This window comes from Lepidochelys kempii, chromosome 3 (genome assembly GCF_965140285.1).
Source record: "Lepidochelys kempii isolate rLepKem1 chromosome 3, rLepKem1.hap1, whole genome shotgun sequence".
Classification (NCBI taxonomy): domain Eukaryota; kingdom Metazoa; phylum Chordata; order Testudines; family Cheloniidae; genus Lepidochelys; species Lepidochelys kempii.
The window spans coordinates 168,358,705-168,372,248 of record NC_136382.1 but is presented as its reverse complement, the minus strand read 5'-3'; the positions used below and the strand labels follow the sequence as shown (position 1 = coordinate 168,372,248).

At 43.5% G+C, this 13,544-nt stretch overlaps 1 protein-coding gene across 1 annotated transcript; it reads right to left on the bottom strand.

Annotated features, from left to right (window-relative positions):
* Positions 1-4,638: 4,638 nt before the first annotated feature.
* Positions 4,639-13,219, bottom strand: SLC30A1 (solute carrier family 30 member 1). Its single transcript, XM_073338949.2, has 2 exons — positions 12,394-13,219; positions 4,639-10,271 (listed from the first exon to the last, which is right to left on the bottom strand). The coding sequence occupies exons 1-2, from the start codon at positions 13,001-13,003 to the stop codon at positions 9,367-9,369; spliced, it is 1,515 nt and encodes a 504-aa protein (XP_073195050.2). The 5' UTR covers positions 13,004-13,219; the 3' UTR covers positions 4,639-9,366.
* Between the last annotated feature and the right edge of the window lie 325 nt (positions 13,220-13,544).

Genomic DNA, 13,544 nt, shown 5'->3' with positions numbered 1-13,544 from the left:
TAAGATGTGGCAATCAGTACTGGCCTGTACACTGCTGGGGCAGTGCTTTAACGTCGCTGCCCCTTTTGCCTCCCCTGAGGGCCGCTGATGGGGGGTGGCAAAAGGGGCAGCTGCTTCGGGATTTAAAAGGGCCCGGGGCTCCCGGCTGTCAGAGCTCCAGGCAGCGTGGGCTGGACAGCGTGGAAGGGTTAGCTGGGGGAGGCTTTCCCCCCAGTCCTGCCCCTTCTGCCTCAGGCCCTGCCCCTTCCAGGGGCCCAGCTCTGGGCCCCCATACCAGTAAGTCTTTTATGTTACTTTCACCCCTGGACACATCCCAGTATGATGTTTGCTTTTTTTGTAACAGTGTCACACTATTGGCTCATATATAGTTTGTGATCCACTGTGACCCCCAGATCCCTTTCCGCAGGGCTCCTTCCGAGCCAGTCATTTCCCATTTTGTATGTCTGCAATTGACTGTTCCTTCCTAAATGAAGTACTTCTTTGCATCCCATTGTAAACTTATACACCAAAGAGAACACAAAATGCCCCTTTTTTTTAAACTCTAACGGGCGCCTGAGCCCTTAATCCATGCAAGATATGTTAGATCAGGGGTTCTCACAACAAATTTTTTGGTGGCCTCAGAGTGCGGCCGCTCTGACACTTTTTCCTAAAATACTTAATTAACTTTGGGGAAAACAAATAAATATACATATATACATGTCCGAATCATTGTAATTTATTTATGTAGGGTGGTTTGGGTTTTTTGGGTTTTTTTGCAGACTCAATAATAAAAATAATGTACAGCTGTTGCCATGCTTTACTGGACCTAAACAGAATAGAAACACAAATAAGGTGCTTGTTGTCTTTTTTTCTTGTTTCTTTTGCTTTTTTTGGTTGCTTTTTTTTTTTTTTTTTAAGACTTCCCAGCTACTAAATCTGCTGTGAAAAGTACTATTAACATACAAATAAATATCACTTCACAGCAGACTTACTCAGCCCTGGCAAGCCTGGGGACAAATTAAGTCCTGAATGAGGAGGTGGGTATGGAGGCAGTAGGGGTCAGGACATGATGGGGCACTGGGGGGAGGCAGTGGGTGCCAGGAGTGATTGGGGAGCAGTGAGCTCAGAGCCAGAGCCTGCCACGAAAAGGCTGGGGAACAGAGCCTGAAGCCCCATGGCTGGAGCCTGCCACGCACCACCTCCGGGCTGAAGCCTGACCTCACTGCCCCCGGGAAGGTGGGGAGTTCACTGGCTGCCTGCTCCTCCAGCTTTTTGTGCCTCCGGGGGGGTGGGGGTGGGGGAAGTGGCAGGGCCCAACTACTGCTGGTGGCCCTGGGGGAGGGGCCGCTGCTTTCTCTCTCCCAGTCACCTCCCAGCAGGCTGTGGCTGCAAGAAAAGCCCCTGGTGGCTGCATTTGAGAAATGCCGTGTTAGATCCATGTGAAATGGAAAAATGTATTGAAATCTTTCTATAGGACCTGCTACCATAGTATCTAATTTACTTGGGAAGGGCTTAGCTCTACAAAGGAAGGGCCCTAGTGAACTTCATGGAGATATCTGCTCTTCCCTTTTCCCTGGTTAGGAGAGATTCTGCTTGGCTTTATCATGGAAAAGCTCTCAACAAGAGCTAAAGACATTGAATTAGTCTGACCTCCCCTGGGAGTTCATTCCCCAGCCTGATCTATCTCAACCAGGAATGTATTCCCTCACTCATCCCAGGTTCTCACACTCACTTCATCCAGGACGTTTATTGCCCAGAAAAGCACAGTTGTCTCATTGCAGCACAGATAAAGATTGTCACTGATGTAGAGAGACATCATTTGGAATATGAAGGGCATTTCACATCAAATTCTCAAACTAGTGAAATATAGCCTAAATGAACCTACTATAAGGTGGATTCACAACTGGCTGGAAAACCGTACTCAACTATAGCTAACAGTGGTTCACAGTCAAACTGGAAGGGTATATTGAGTGGGGTCCTGCCTTGGGTCTGGTCTGGTCTATATCTTCATAAATAATTTGTATAATAGCATACAGACTACACTTATAAATTTGCAGATGATACCAAGCCAGTAGAGGTTGCAAGCATTTTGGAGGACAGGATTAGAATTCAAAATGATCTTGACAAACTGGAAAAATAGTCTAAATTAAATAGGATGAAATTCAGTAAGGATAAATGCAAAGTACTACACTTAGGAAGGAATAATCAATTGCACAAATACAAAATGGGAAATTACTTCCCAGGAAGGAGTACTTCCAAAAAGGATCTGAGGGTTATAGTGGATCACAAACTAAATATAGGTCAACAGTGTAATACTATTGCAAAAAAAGTGAACATTCTGGGATGTACTATGAGTGTTCTAAGCAAGACACGAGAAATAATTCTTCCATTCTACTCAGCACGGCTAAGGCCTCAACTGGAGTATTCTGTCCAGTTCTAGGTACCACACTTCAGGAAAGAGGTGTAGAAATTGGAAAAAAGTCCAGAGGAGAGCAACAAAAATGACTAAAGGTCTAGAAAACATGACCTATGAAGAGTTTGTTTAGTCTGGAGAAGAAGGGGAGGGAGGGTACAGTACAGTCTTCATGTATGTAAAAGGTTATTAAAGAGAAGATAATAATAAAATGTTGTTCTTAACCAGAGGATAGGACAAGAAGTAATGGGCTTAAATTGCAGGCAGGGAGATTTAGCAATTTTTCCTGTCAGGGTAATTAAGCACTGGAAGAAATTGCCTAGGGAGGTTGTGGAGTCTCCCTCATCAGAGGTTTCTAAGAACAGGTCAGACAAACATGTGTCAGGGATGGTCTAGATCAGGGGTGGACAAACGGTGACTTGTGAGCCACATGTGACTCTTGCTTTTGGAGCCTCCCGCCCCCAATTCCCCACCTACCAGACTAGGGCGCAAGAGCTCGGGACCTCTGCCTTGTGGTGGGGTGGTGAAGTAGGGGCTTCTGCCCAGTGGGAGGGGGACCTCGGGGCTTCAGCAGGAGCAAGGCTGAAACCCAAGCCCCAGCAAGCACTTCCTGAGGTGCTGAAGCCTGGACTCCCAGCACGTGTGCCCCGGCTCTTGAACTTCTGAAGATCGTTGTACCTATCCCACAGTCCGTCTCTCGCTAGGTGTTGTGGGATGACGGAGCAGATCACAGCGCATCTGGGGACAGTGCCCATGATCATTGCTTTCTGTCCCATCACTCCATGGGCTTCCAGCTTTCTTTCCATTCTTTGGCGTTTTTTCAATGGCCCTTCTTTACTGTGCACCCTGGCATCTTTGTGGGAAGGGATGGATCCTGCACTGCTCTCCTATGCTCTGTTAACTGTCAGGAAAACATCACAGATGGCAGTGCAGTTAATCATGAAGTTCCTAACTGAAGAAGACTCGCAGGCACCCGACATTCTACACGCTATGGATAGGAGCAACTTTAGGTTGCTTTTGGCATTCACAGAGTTGCATATGGTAGACCATCGCTTTTGAGCTCGTGAAACAAACACTGAATGGTGGGATCGTATCATCATGCAGGTGTGGGATGAACAGCGGTGGCTATAGAACTTTTGGATGTTGAAAGCCACCTTTCTGGAACTGTGCGCGGAGCTCGCCCCAAACCTGCAGTACAAGGACACTAGAATGAGAGCTGCCCTCTCAGTAGAGAAGCGTGTGGCAATTGCTGAATGGAAGCTGGCAAATCCAGACTGCTACTGATCAGTTGCGAATCAATTTGGAGTGGGGAAGTTGACCGCTAGGGCTGCGCTAATGCAAGTGTGCAGGGCAATAAATCACATCCTGCTACGAAGGACCAGGACCCTGGGAAAATGTGCTCATGAAACCTTACATGGGACACCTGGACAGCAGTAAGGAGCGGTTCAACAACAGGCTCAGTAGGTGCCAGATGACAGCTGAATGGGCCTTTGGCAGATTTAAGGTGCACTGGCAATGCCTTTATGGCAGGTTAGATCTCACTAAGGATAACATTACTATGGTCATAGCTACATGCTGTACATTGCATTATCTCTGTGAAGCTAAAGATGAAAGGTTTGCTCAGGGTGGAGTTATGAGGCAGACTGTTTGGCCACTGATACCAGGGCTGTTAGAGGAGGTCAGAGAGGAGCTATTCGAATGAGGGAGGCTTTGAGGCAGCACTTTGACAACAACCACCAGTAATGTAACATTGAAGCAACTCAGACAGAGAGATACATTACATGTAGTTTTCCTAGGGGACAATGCTGACATCTGGGGCCTTGTATTTCTGTAATAAAGTAATTAAAGTATCTGTGTAGGGACGAAAGAACCATACCCACAGAACTACAAAATTAGTTACAGCTTCCCACCACTCACTGAACTTTAAACAAAAAAATAAACACAGTAGCATGTCTCATAGAACATTTATAATACATGAACAGTTCACAAAGCCTCATACTGAGGTAGAAACAGCTTTGTAAAATGATGTACATTACATATATTCATAGACATTACAATGTTTTAAAGTAAAAGAACCCAAACATACAGATCTGCAGGTAGGAAGATGACAACCGCATAAAACTGCATCACTTTTTCCCCAGGCAAACGCGAAAGTTACATAAAATAAGGGCTTCATGAAGAACACACTGATGCACGTCAGTGTGCTGTTAACTTAAGAGCATTCTTGTCCTATGACTTATTAAAGAACCTTACATATACTTTGCTGCAGTCCCTTTTCTAGCAACAACTCCTTAGGACTGCAATGTTTTTGGATTGAAAATTTAAACTATAGAACACAAAACAATGTTTTAAGTAGTTAAAGTCTACAAACTCTGAAAGCAAAGTGAAAAGTGTATGTCATAGATTTAGCAAACCTACCTTAAATTTGAGAGACCTACATGTTAAAAGTTTAATTACCGTTATGCAGTGATGTGGGGTGATTGATATTCAAAGATTTATTCAAATACTGACTACCTCTTTAAAAAATGGTGAAAGATGACACAAACTCAGTAAGTATTCATATATTTGCACCAGAAACCATGACAGGAGGTACGATAATTTGGTTTTACAACTCACTTCCCAACTTTGTTTCTACTTACAATATTCGTATCTTTAAAAAGACTGAATGCATGTAAGAGTATACTGCTAGTGGTCAGGCAGCTGAACTTGTAAGCAGAACAGCAAGATTATTTAAGTGCTTCTCATTAAATAGATACGTTTTCTCACAGGACTAATATGCTGTTTCTTTTAATGTTGGTTTAATAGAAGCCAAACCCAGTTTTTCCACTGATGAAGTCTAGACAATAGGTACAGACATGTCAAGTAGGTCCCCTCAACGATGGTTACAAAATTAAACTCATGGTGTGAGAAAAGAATCCTAATATAACCTAAAGGTGTTGTGTTGCGTTTTTTTAAATGAATACTCAGATATACGAATGGAAAAGGTATCAGGCTCACATTTATACAATATCGAAAGGTATCCCATATAGGCAATTAATTTCACAAACTAAAGGTCATAAGGAAGAATCAGACCTTATCAGTAAGGCTGCATCAGGCCTGGAAAGCTTTCAGGACTGTCTCAATTCAGGCACACGAAGAACCCCTCCTTTCCATCCATGAGGAGAAATAAAAGGTTCAAGTAGAAGGCTAAATCAGTCACCACAGAATTGAGTAAGCAACATAAAAATCAGAATTCTAAGAAGGCTAAATAACTGATGCTGTGTTATGAAATAAACCCAATGTTTTAATATGCTGTTTTAAATACCCTTAAATAGAGCATTTCATCACATGAAAAATCAGCATGTCTAGATATAAAAATTCAGGAAAAAAGTTCCCTATGGCAGAATAGGTTAGCATGTGCATTCTAGAAAGAAATGTTGTTTCCCTCTTAACTACCCATTGAGTTACTTGATTGCCTACTTTTCAAAGGTGCTAAGTAACACCAATTCCAACTGAAGTCAATAAGAGCATTGGTGCTCAACGCCTTTGAAAAAAAGTCAGACCAAGAGTTAAAAGTTCAGTTAAAAGCCAGTACTACTTATGTAACATAATTTTGATGGGAAAAACTCTCTATTACCACCCATTTCATTTTATATTGGATTTTAAAATAATCATCACTAAAAATCAGCACCTAGCTTTTGAGGCTTCTTTTGAAAAGCCATAGAGCCCTCTCCCCCCCCCCCCATTGCATATTTAGGGTCCAATCCTGCAAACACTTATTCACAGGCAAGTAACTTCACTCACACAAGTATTCCCTCTGAGTTCAATAGGACTACTCAGGAATATAAATGTTTGCAGTATCAAGCCCCTACATAGTTTTCCTCAGGCTGTCTCAATTTTGATCTACTTCTACTTGTTTACTACACACCTCTAGGAAGTGGACTCTAAAGTAAGTATATTTATGAATGAAACATTTTACCAGATATAAGATACTCTACCAAGTAACATTTAATGGGAAGCAAACAAAAACAGACACTGGAGTATACTTTCCTTTTTCCTAAAAATCAGTGTTCCATGTTTTAATTTATAATAAAAAAATAAAAATAAAAAACACCCCACACCCAGGAATGCACAATGCAGACAATTAGCTGCTTTCCTGTTCCACCTGGTAAAGTGCTTACTCATATGAGAGTCACTAATTTCATGCTTTAAAAAACGATTTATGCAATAATTCGAGAAAGCTACCAGTATTCTGGAATTACGGTCTTCAGAATTAAATCAAGTCTGCATAAATCAGATTAAAAGATTGAGATGTATTGCAAGTTATCAGGTTACAGTTTGGGCTAATTACAGCAACATGAATGTACAAATCATACTGCCACTGCTGTACAACTCCCACTTTGGGCCTAAAATGAAATATATACTGTACTCAAGTCCGAGGAGGGAAAAGTTTTTTTTCCTTTTATTTAAAGATAGCCATTGCCTGCAATGGACATAGCACTAGAAAAATATGACTTCTGGCACAAACAGATTAAAAATTTACAATGGAATGAGTGTCTACATTTCTAGACCTATTCAAATGTATTTATCTGTGACTGTTACCTAAAAAGGACAATCATGTCAGGACTAGTAGCCTCTCTATAAAAAGCAAAAGGAAAACGAGTAGTCGTGACTTTCAGTACTACTATATTTTTGGCAATAAACTGTTTTATATTTTGTTAGCGATAGTTATACAGCAGGAACTTGCCAATTCCCACTAGTGACTGGGAGACCAAATACAAACTATTAACCATACTAGTCAAACAGCTTACAGTAAAAAAAAAGCAAGGTTATCTATTTCAAGTGCACTTTGTTCATGTCAGAGGTGCAGTTTGACAATGTTTCATTCATTGCACATTAGTGAATATATGGTAGTATATTTTGCAAACAATCTTAATGTAAAACCTCATTATAATGCTTTGCTGAGAAGCTGAGGAAGCCCACTGTCACAAACAGGCCTGGTCCCCCTCTGGAAGGGCACCAGTCAGTTGTGAACCACTTAAGAGTGGGTATTATAGGGAACATGAATTAGAGATGTGCAAATTAGTGAAGAGCTCTATATTGAAGAGGGGGGAAAAAACCTACATTTCCTTCACTAACCAAAACATTTTAATACAAAATATATTAAATTTAAATACTGTTTAAGGCCTTAAAAACACAGTATGCAGTAAATCCATAAATAAGGCCAAAACGGTCCTTAAATAATCCTGTTGTGCCTGGCTATTGCAGCACATATGTAAAAGGAGCCACTGTTGGAAAACAAGCCATTTTACAATTGTGCACCTCTATAGGGCCTTCATCAGAAGATCTCAAAAGGTCTTTAGAAACTAATGTATTAAGCCTCAATACCCCATGAGGTAGGTATTATCTGCATTTTAAAAATGGGTAAAATGAGGCCAAGAAAGGTTAAGCGACTAGCCCAAGGTCACACAATGTAAGTGGCAGAGCTGGGAAAAGAACTCAGTCCTTCCAACTCTCAGTCCCATGCTTAATTACCAATCATTGTTTCTCGTTGTAAATATGCAATTCCAAAGGTGGATTTAAGGGTACATTTTGGCCTGGAACACAATTCTCAGCATGGGACCAAAGTCCCTTAGTGTCCTCTTTTATATTGCCTTCTGTTCTCCCCAATACCCTGCTGACTCAGAGTCAATAACCCAATTCTTGAGAAAGTATGAGTTGATGGCACACTGTAACAGCTTCTTCAGAGCTAGTCTATTTAGTTGAGTTAAACATTTTTAAACTGAATATTTACAAATTCAATAGGTAAAATTCTTTGACACACATTACTTTAAAAAGGGTAAAATATATTGGATGAAATCCTGGCCCCACTGATATCAGTGGCAAAGCTTCAGTTGTCTTCAATGGAGCCAGGATCTCACCTACTGTAAAAAGTACTTACTGCTGCATTGAGACTATCAGCAAAATTTCATCCAAGTGAATTTTTACTACAGTTATAATTTAAACCCTTGAAACCCAGGAAATAGAATGCCAATGTTGACAGATGCTCCACTTTAACAATGCTGGTTGGCATTACAATGATAAATACTAACTCCTTTAAATAAAGGTTCCAACTCCAATGTTACAGCACTGGAACTTAAAGGTTCTAGCAAATTCTTACATTTACATAATGATCTAATGAAATCAAGAGTGCAACTGAACTTGTGAAGAAGGAAGAACACTGAATGCATATTTTATGAATTAGCCAACAATTAGTTACTTTATCAGTCACTTCATCTCTCAGTCTGATCAAAGGAGCATACAGCAGGTTGAACTTACATTTTAACAGAACATAACTTTCACAACCGATAATTTTTACAGCCAATTTTAATTACCCCATAGCCCCAGTGGGGAAAAAAACTAGACAGTTTTCTATCAATCATGTGATATGTTTCCTTTAAAATATGCTACTATTTATGCTATGCAATAAATCCACCAAAAAAAGCACTCACATAGTTCACTGTATAAGTGTAAGGAAAAAAGTGTGAAACTGACAAAGCGGTTTTAGTTTGATGTTATTTCCATAAAAACATTCTATGAACTTTGGTTTTCATATGGGTTACAAATAATATATTAAAATATCTACAAATCAAATATTAAGGGAAAAGAGTAGCCCCAATGAGAAGTCTAACACAAACTGAGTTCCAATTTACTTATCCCTCAAGCAGCTTTTCAGGGGAGAAAATATTTTAATTTGAAGCAAACTAGTTTTCCAAATTTTTTTACAGCATTGGCACACTTTCAGTGCCACTTATTACAAAGTCAACACAAACACATTGTGTCATGACAATGCTAATATGTTCTTTAAAACAAGCATCCTAGATTTAGCAATGTGACAAGAACAGGGACTTCCGCAATTACACTGCTTGACAAACTTGCATCTCAAATATTACTCTTCCTCTTGCAATAAAGCTGTAGTAGAAGCCATCAAAACTCAAACAGCACAACTTTGGGAATTACAAAGATGATTCAAATTGCGTGTCTGGGTCATCATCTGCCTCTAGCCTAACAGCAGGTATACTTTCAGATTTAGTCCTCCTAGTTTTATGGTGTGGAGAGTCAATGATTATTTCTGAGCATGAAATAGCAATTGAAGAGGTCTTTGCGGTCTTCTTTTCAGTACTGCCTTCTGCTGTCCCACAACACTGCTTCAGAGCACACTGAGTTCTGCAGGGAAACTCACATTTGCCAACACCTGATTCAGAGCCTACACTGGCAAACTCAGGCTGAATTGTAGTGGCATGGATCCCTTCATCATGAAAAATCTCCTTAATGTGCTTTGCCACTTTCATGTATGATGCAGGGTCATGACATTTTATGTGAGCAGTACCAATGATCCTGCTGCCTGCCAGCTGCCAAACATGTAGTTCATGGACTGCTTCAACTCCTTCAAGTTTACGTAGTTTCAAGTTCAGAGAATAAATATCAATTTGTTTGGGAACAGTTTGCAAAAGGATAAGGGCAGATTCCTTAAGTAATGGATAAGTTGTGTAAAGGAGTATACAAACCATTATCAGACAAAGAGAGGGATCTAAATACAGCACCCAGCAGGGACCAGCTACATGAATACCCTCTTGTGTGAGCAGATCAGCACTGTCAAGCAGTGGGGCTACAGTAGCATTTTCTATGCAATGGCTATCAATACATGGATTAAAACAGGACCCATCTTTGGGGCATGGATTCCAAGAAAAGTAAAAGACTGAGGCATTCACCACCACAATCACTGAACCCAAGGCATCTCCAAGCACATGCAGAAAAACTCCACGCATGTTAAGCTGTCCACTGGAATCTTCTTCGACCTCAACGTCCAGAGAGTTAGGGCCAATGCTCCCATTCGCTTGTAGTTCTGCCTTGCCATCACCTGCAAAGAAAACAGTAAAACAGTTACATGCTACATCACAATATTAGATACTAGAAACATTTTACTATATCATGGTATTAACTCACAGTAAGTTTAGAAACCACATTACTACAGTGAAATATTGTAGCAAAGTGACTTCATTTAGGTTTTTGTTTTTTAAAACCTCTACCACGGCACAATTCAGCTACAGTTATACCCCAGCAATTCAATTTGTGTTCTTGTAGCAGAACAGTGGATGGAGAAGTGTATTTATTGATTATCTGTACAGAGTAAGTTGTGAAACTGTTGTCCCTTTCTTATTCTACTATAGAAAGCACAAGTCTGTATAAAACAGGTAAGAGAAAAGATGTTGTAGTTTATTCAAAGGCCTGGTCTACACATTAGGGAGGTGTGTGTGTGGGGGGGGGGGGGAAATCGATCTAAGTTATGCAACTTCATGGATAATTTAGCTGAAGTTGACTTACTTAGATCGACTTACTGTGGTGTGTGGTGTCTTCACCACAGTGAATCGACTACTGCCGCTCCCCCGTTGACTCTGCCTGCGCCTCTCACAGCGCTGGAGTACAGAAGTTGATCGCTGCCCGCCGATCTGGCAGGTAGTGTAGACATACCCAAAGAGGTTCAACTGAGTGAGGACACTATAAACTGCTCTACTTTCAGAGCAAAATGCACAAAAAGCAAGCCAGCCAGTCTACCACTTCCACAATAACTAGGAAAGAAAGTCTGCTGGCCACTGCTGATCAGAAGAGAGAGAAATATACTCATATGTACATTTTATAATTTTGGAAGGTACTCAGAAAATGGGGACCACAGAAGAACTAGATGAAGAGACAGACAGATGGCTCATACATAGAGGGTAGTTGGTTAGGAAATTAGAATGTAGATTGTTAGTGCTCGTCTGCACTAGGATAGGACAGTGTTAAAACACATGTTAACTAACACAATGTTAGACAGATGTTAGCCCTTGTCTATGCAGAGTAGTACCACATTTTAAGTTTATCAGGTGGTCATGCTTAACCCCAATATTTATATAATGTTTTCTAGTGTAGAAGAGACCTATGACAGTATAGCAGGCATGTAGTGGATACTACAAATTTCAGAGGTATATGGTGTTCAGGTATGACAAGAGAGAATTAGTATTTTTCATGGAAATTTAACTCTGCATTTTCTGATCTAATGAGGTTCTGTCAGATATACTTAACTTTAACGGCCTAAGGATTTTTACAGAGACAAGGAGGTAATATCTTTATTGGACCAATTTCCAACGGTCAGAGAGACAAGTTTCTGAGCTTTCCCAGACCTGAAGTACAGCTCTGTGTAACAGAATACCTCTGTGTAAGCTTGTCTCTCAAACCAACAGAAATTGGCCCAATAAAAAGATATTACCTTACCAACCTTGTTGCTCTAACTCAGTGAGTTACTTATGTTGAAACTAGGATACTTACCTAGGAAGTGAAATAACACTAAGGCTTATTAAGTGGTCAAGTTAATGCTTAAGGTACTAGAGCAACCTTCCTATATTGTCATAAAGCCCATCTTTTAAAAATCAACATACAGCCCAAGTACACAATGATTAGTGGATTGATTTTATGTTACGCTAGACACTTAGAGAACAAGAATCTGTAAAGTAATTCATTGTTTACCTGACAGGTGTCTGGCAGAGAAGCATTTCCCCCCAACCCACACTGAAGTCTGCTGGATTGCCAAATAAGGGCACAATGCAGAAAGCAAGTTGTCAGAGAAAGAGCGTGCATGAGTGTACTGAGTACCTGTGGATCGCCTGACCGGCTAATATAGGAACAGAAACTGTTGCCGATATATTACTACATAAACAACTATCTAACGGGGGAGTCTCTTACCTTTCTTCCACCAGCATGCAGGTGGCCTCCAAAATCCACTGCCCTCTACCAGGTTACTTGACAAAGTCTTATCTCCCTTACTTTGTCCTACTTCATCTCCTCTGAGAATGAGGAAGCGAACCTCTCCCCTACCCACCTTCCAGTCTGACACTGGAGTGTCTACCAGCCCCCCTCCTTCCTAAATTTGCTAGGAGAGATTTCCCCCCCGCCTCCTCCAGACCGCAGGCTAAGGGAGGGCTCCTCCCGGAGGCAGTACTGCTTACCTAGCTTCTCCTGGTTGACCCCATTGGTGCTGCTGCTGCAATTCTCCACCAGCGTGTTGGTCTCCTCCTTGCGCAGCACAGCATCCCCTTCCCCGGAAGATCGCTCCAATTTGGCGCGGCTGCCGCTGCGGTGGTGCTGGCTCCCCCCATGCGAGTGCCCGTGCCCGCCGCCTCCGTGCTGGTGGAAGAGGCAGAGCCCCAGCAGATTGACGAGCAGCCCGGCGGCCCCCACCCCAATCACCACGAGCGGCTGCTGGATCTCGTGGGGCTCGGTGAAGCGCTCGATGGCCTCCAGCAGGATGGTGAAGCAGAGGGCGGTGAGGAAGACGGCGTTGACCAAGGCGCCCATCACCTCGGCCCGCACCCAGCCGAAGGTGTTCTTGTGGGTGGCGCGGGTGCGCTGGGCGAAGCGCACGGCCACCAGGGCCACCACCAGGGCCATGACGTCGGACAGCATGTGGAAGGAGTCCGAGAGCATGGCCAGCGAGGCGGTGACCCGGCTCACCACCACCTCCACCACGAAGAAGAGGAAAGTGAGCGCCAGCATGCACATCAGCCGCACCCGGCGGTAGCGGGGCTGCCGGGGCTCGCCCGCCCCGTTGTCCGCCATCCTCGCGCTCCGCCCCGGCGGGGAGGGGAGGGAGGCTGAGAGGACCCGGGTCTCGGCGCTGCCGGCTGCGGGGTGAGCCCGCGGGAGGGCGGGGCGCTGCGAGGGGACGGGGCGGCGGCGGCGAGCTCCGCACTCACCTGGCCGGGCAAGGAGCGCCGCGAAGGAAAAGCGAGAGGCGGCGGCGGCACGAGCCGGGCTGAGCGGGGCGCGGGGCGTGGGGCGTCGGTCTCCAACTCCCCCGCCTCGGCCGCTCTTTGCAGACGGTTTGAAACGAAACTTTGCACCCGAGCCCCCTGTTCTTTCCACACGGAACCCCAGCTCACCGCCTCCCCCCCGCGCGTCTTATTGGCTGCGGCCCCAGCGGTGGCGGGGCGGGGCTGCCTCACATCTTCTCCCCGATTGGCCCGCAACCCTCACGACAAGCGCTTGGCCGCGCCCCCAACGCGGCGCCCATAGGCTCCGGCCGCCACCTCTCCCGGGCCAGAAGCGGGGAGTAGGCCAATGAGGCGGGGCGAGGAAGCCGATTGGACGCTTCTCCCTG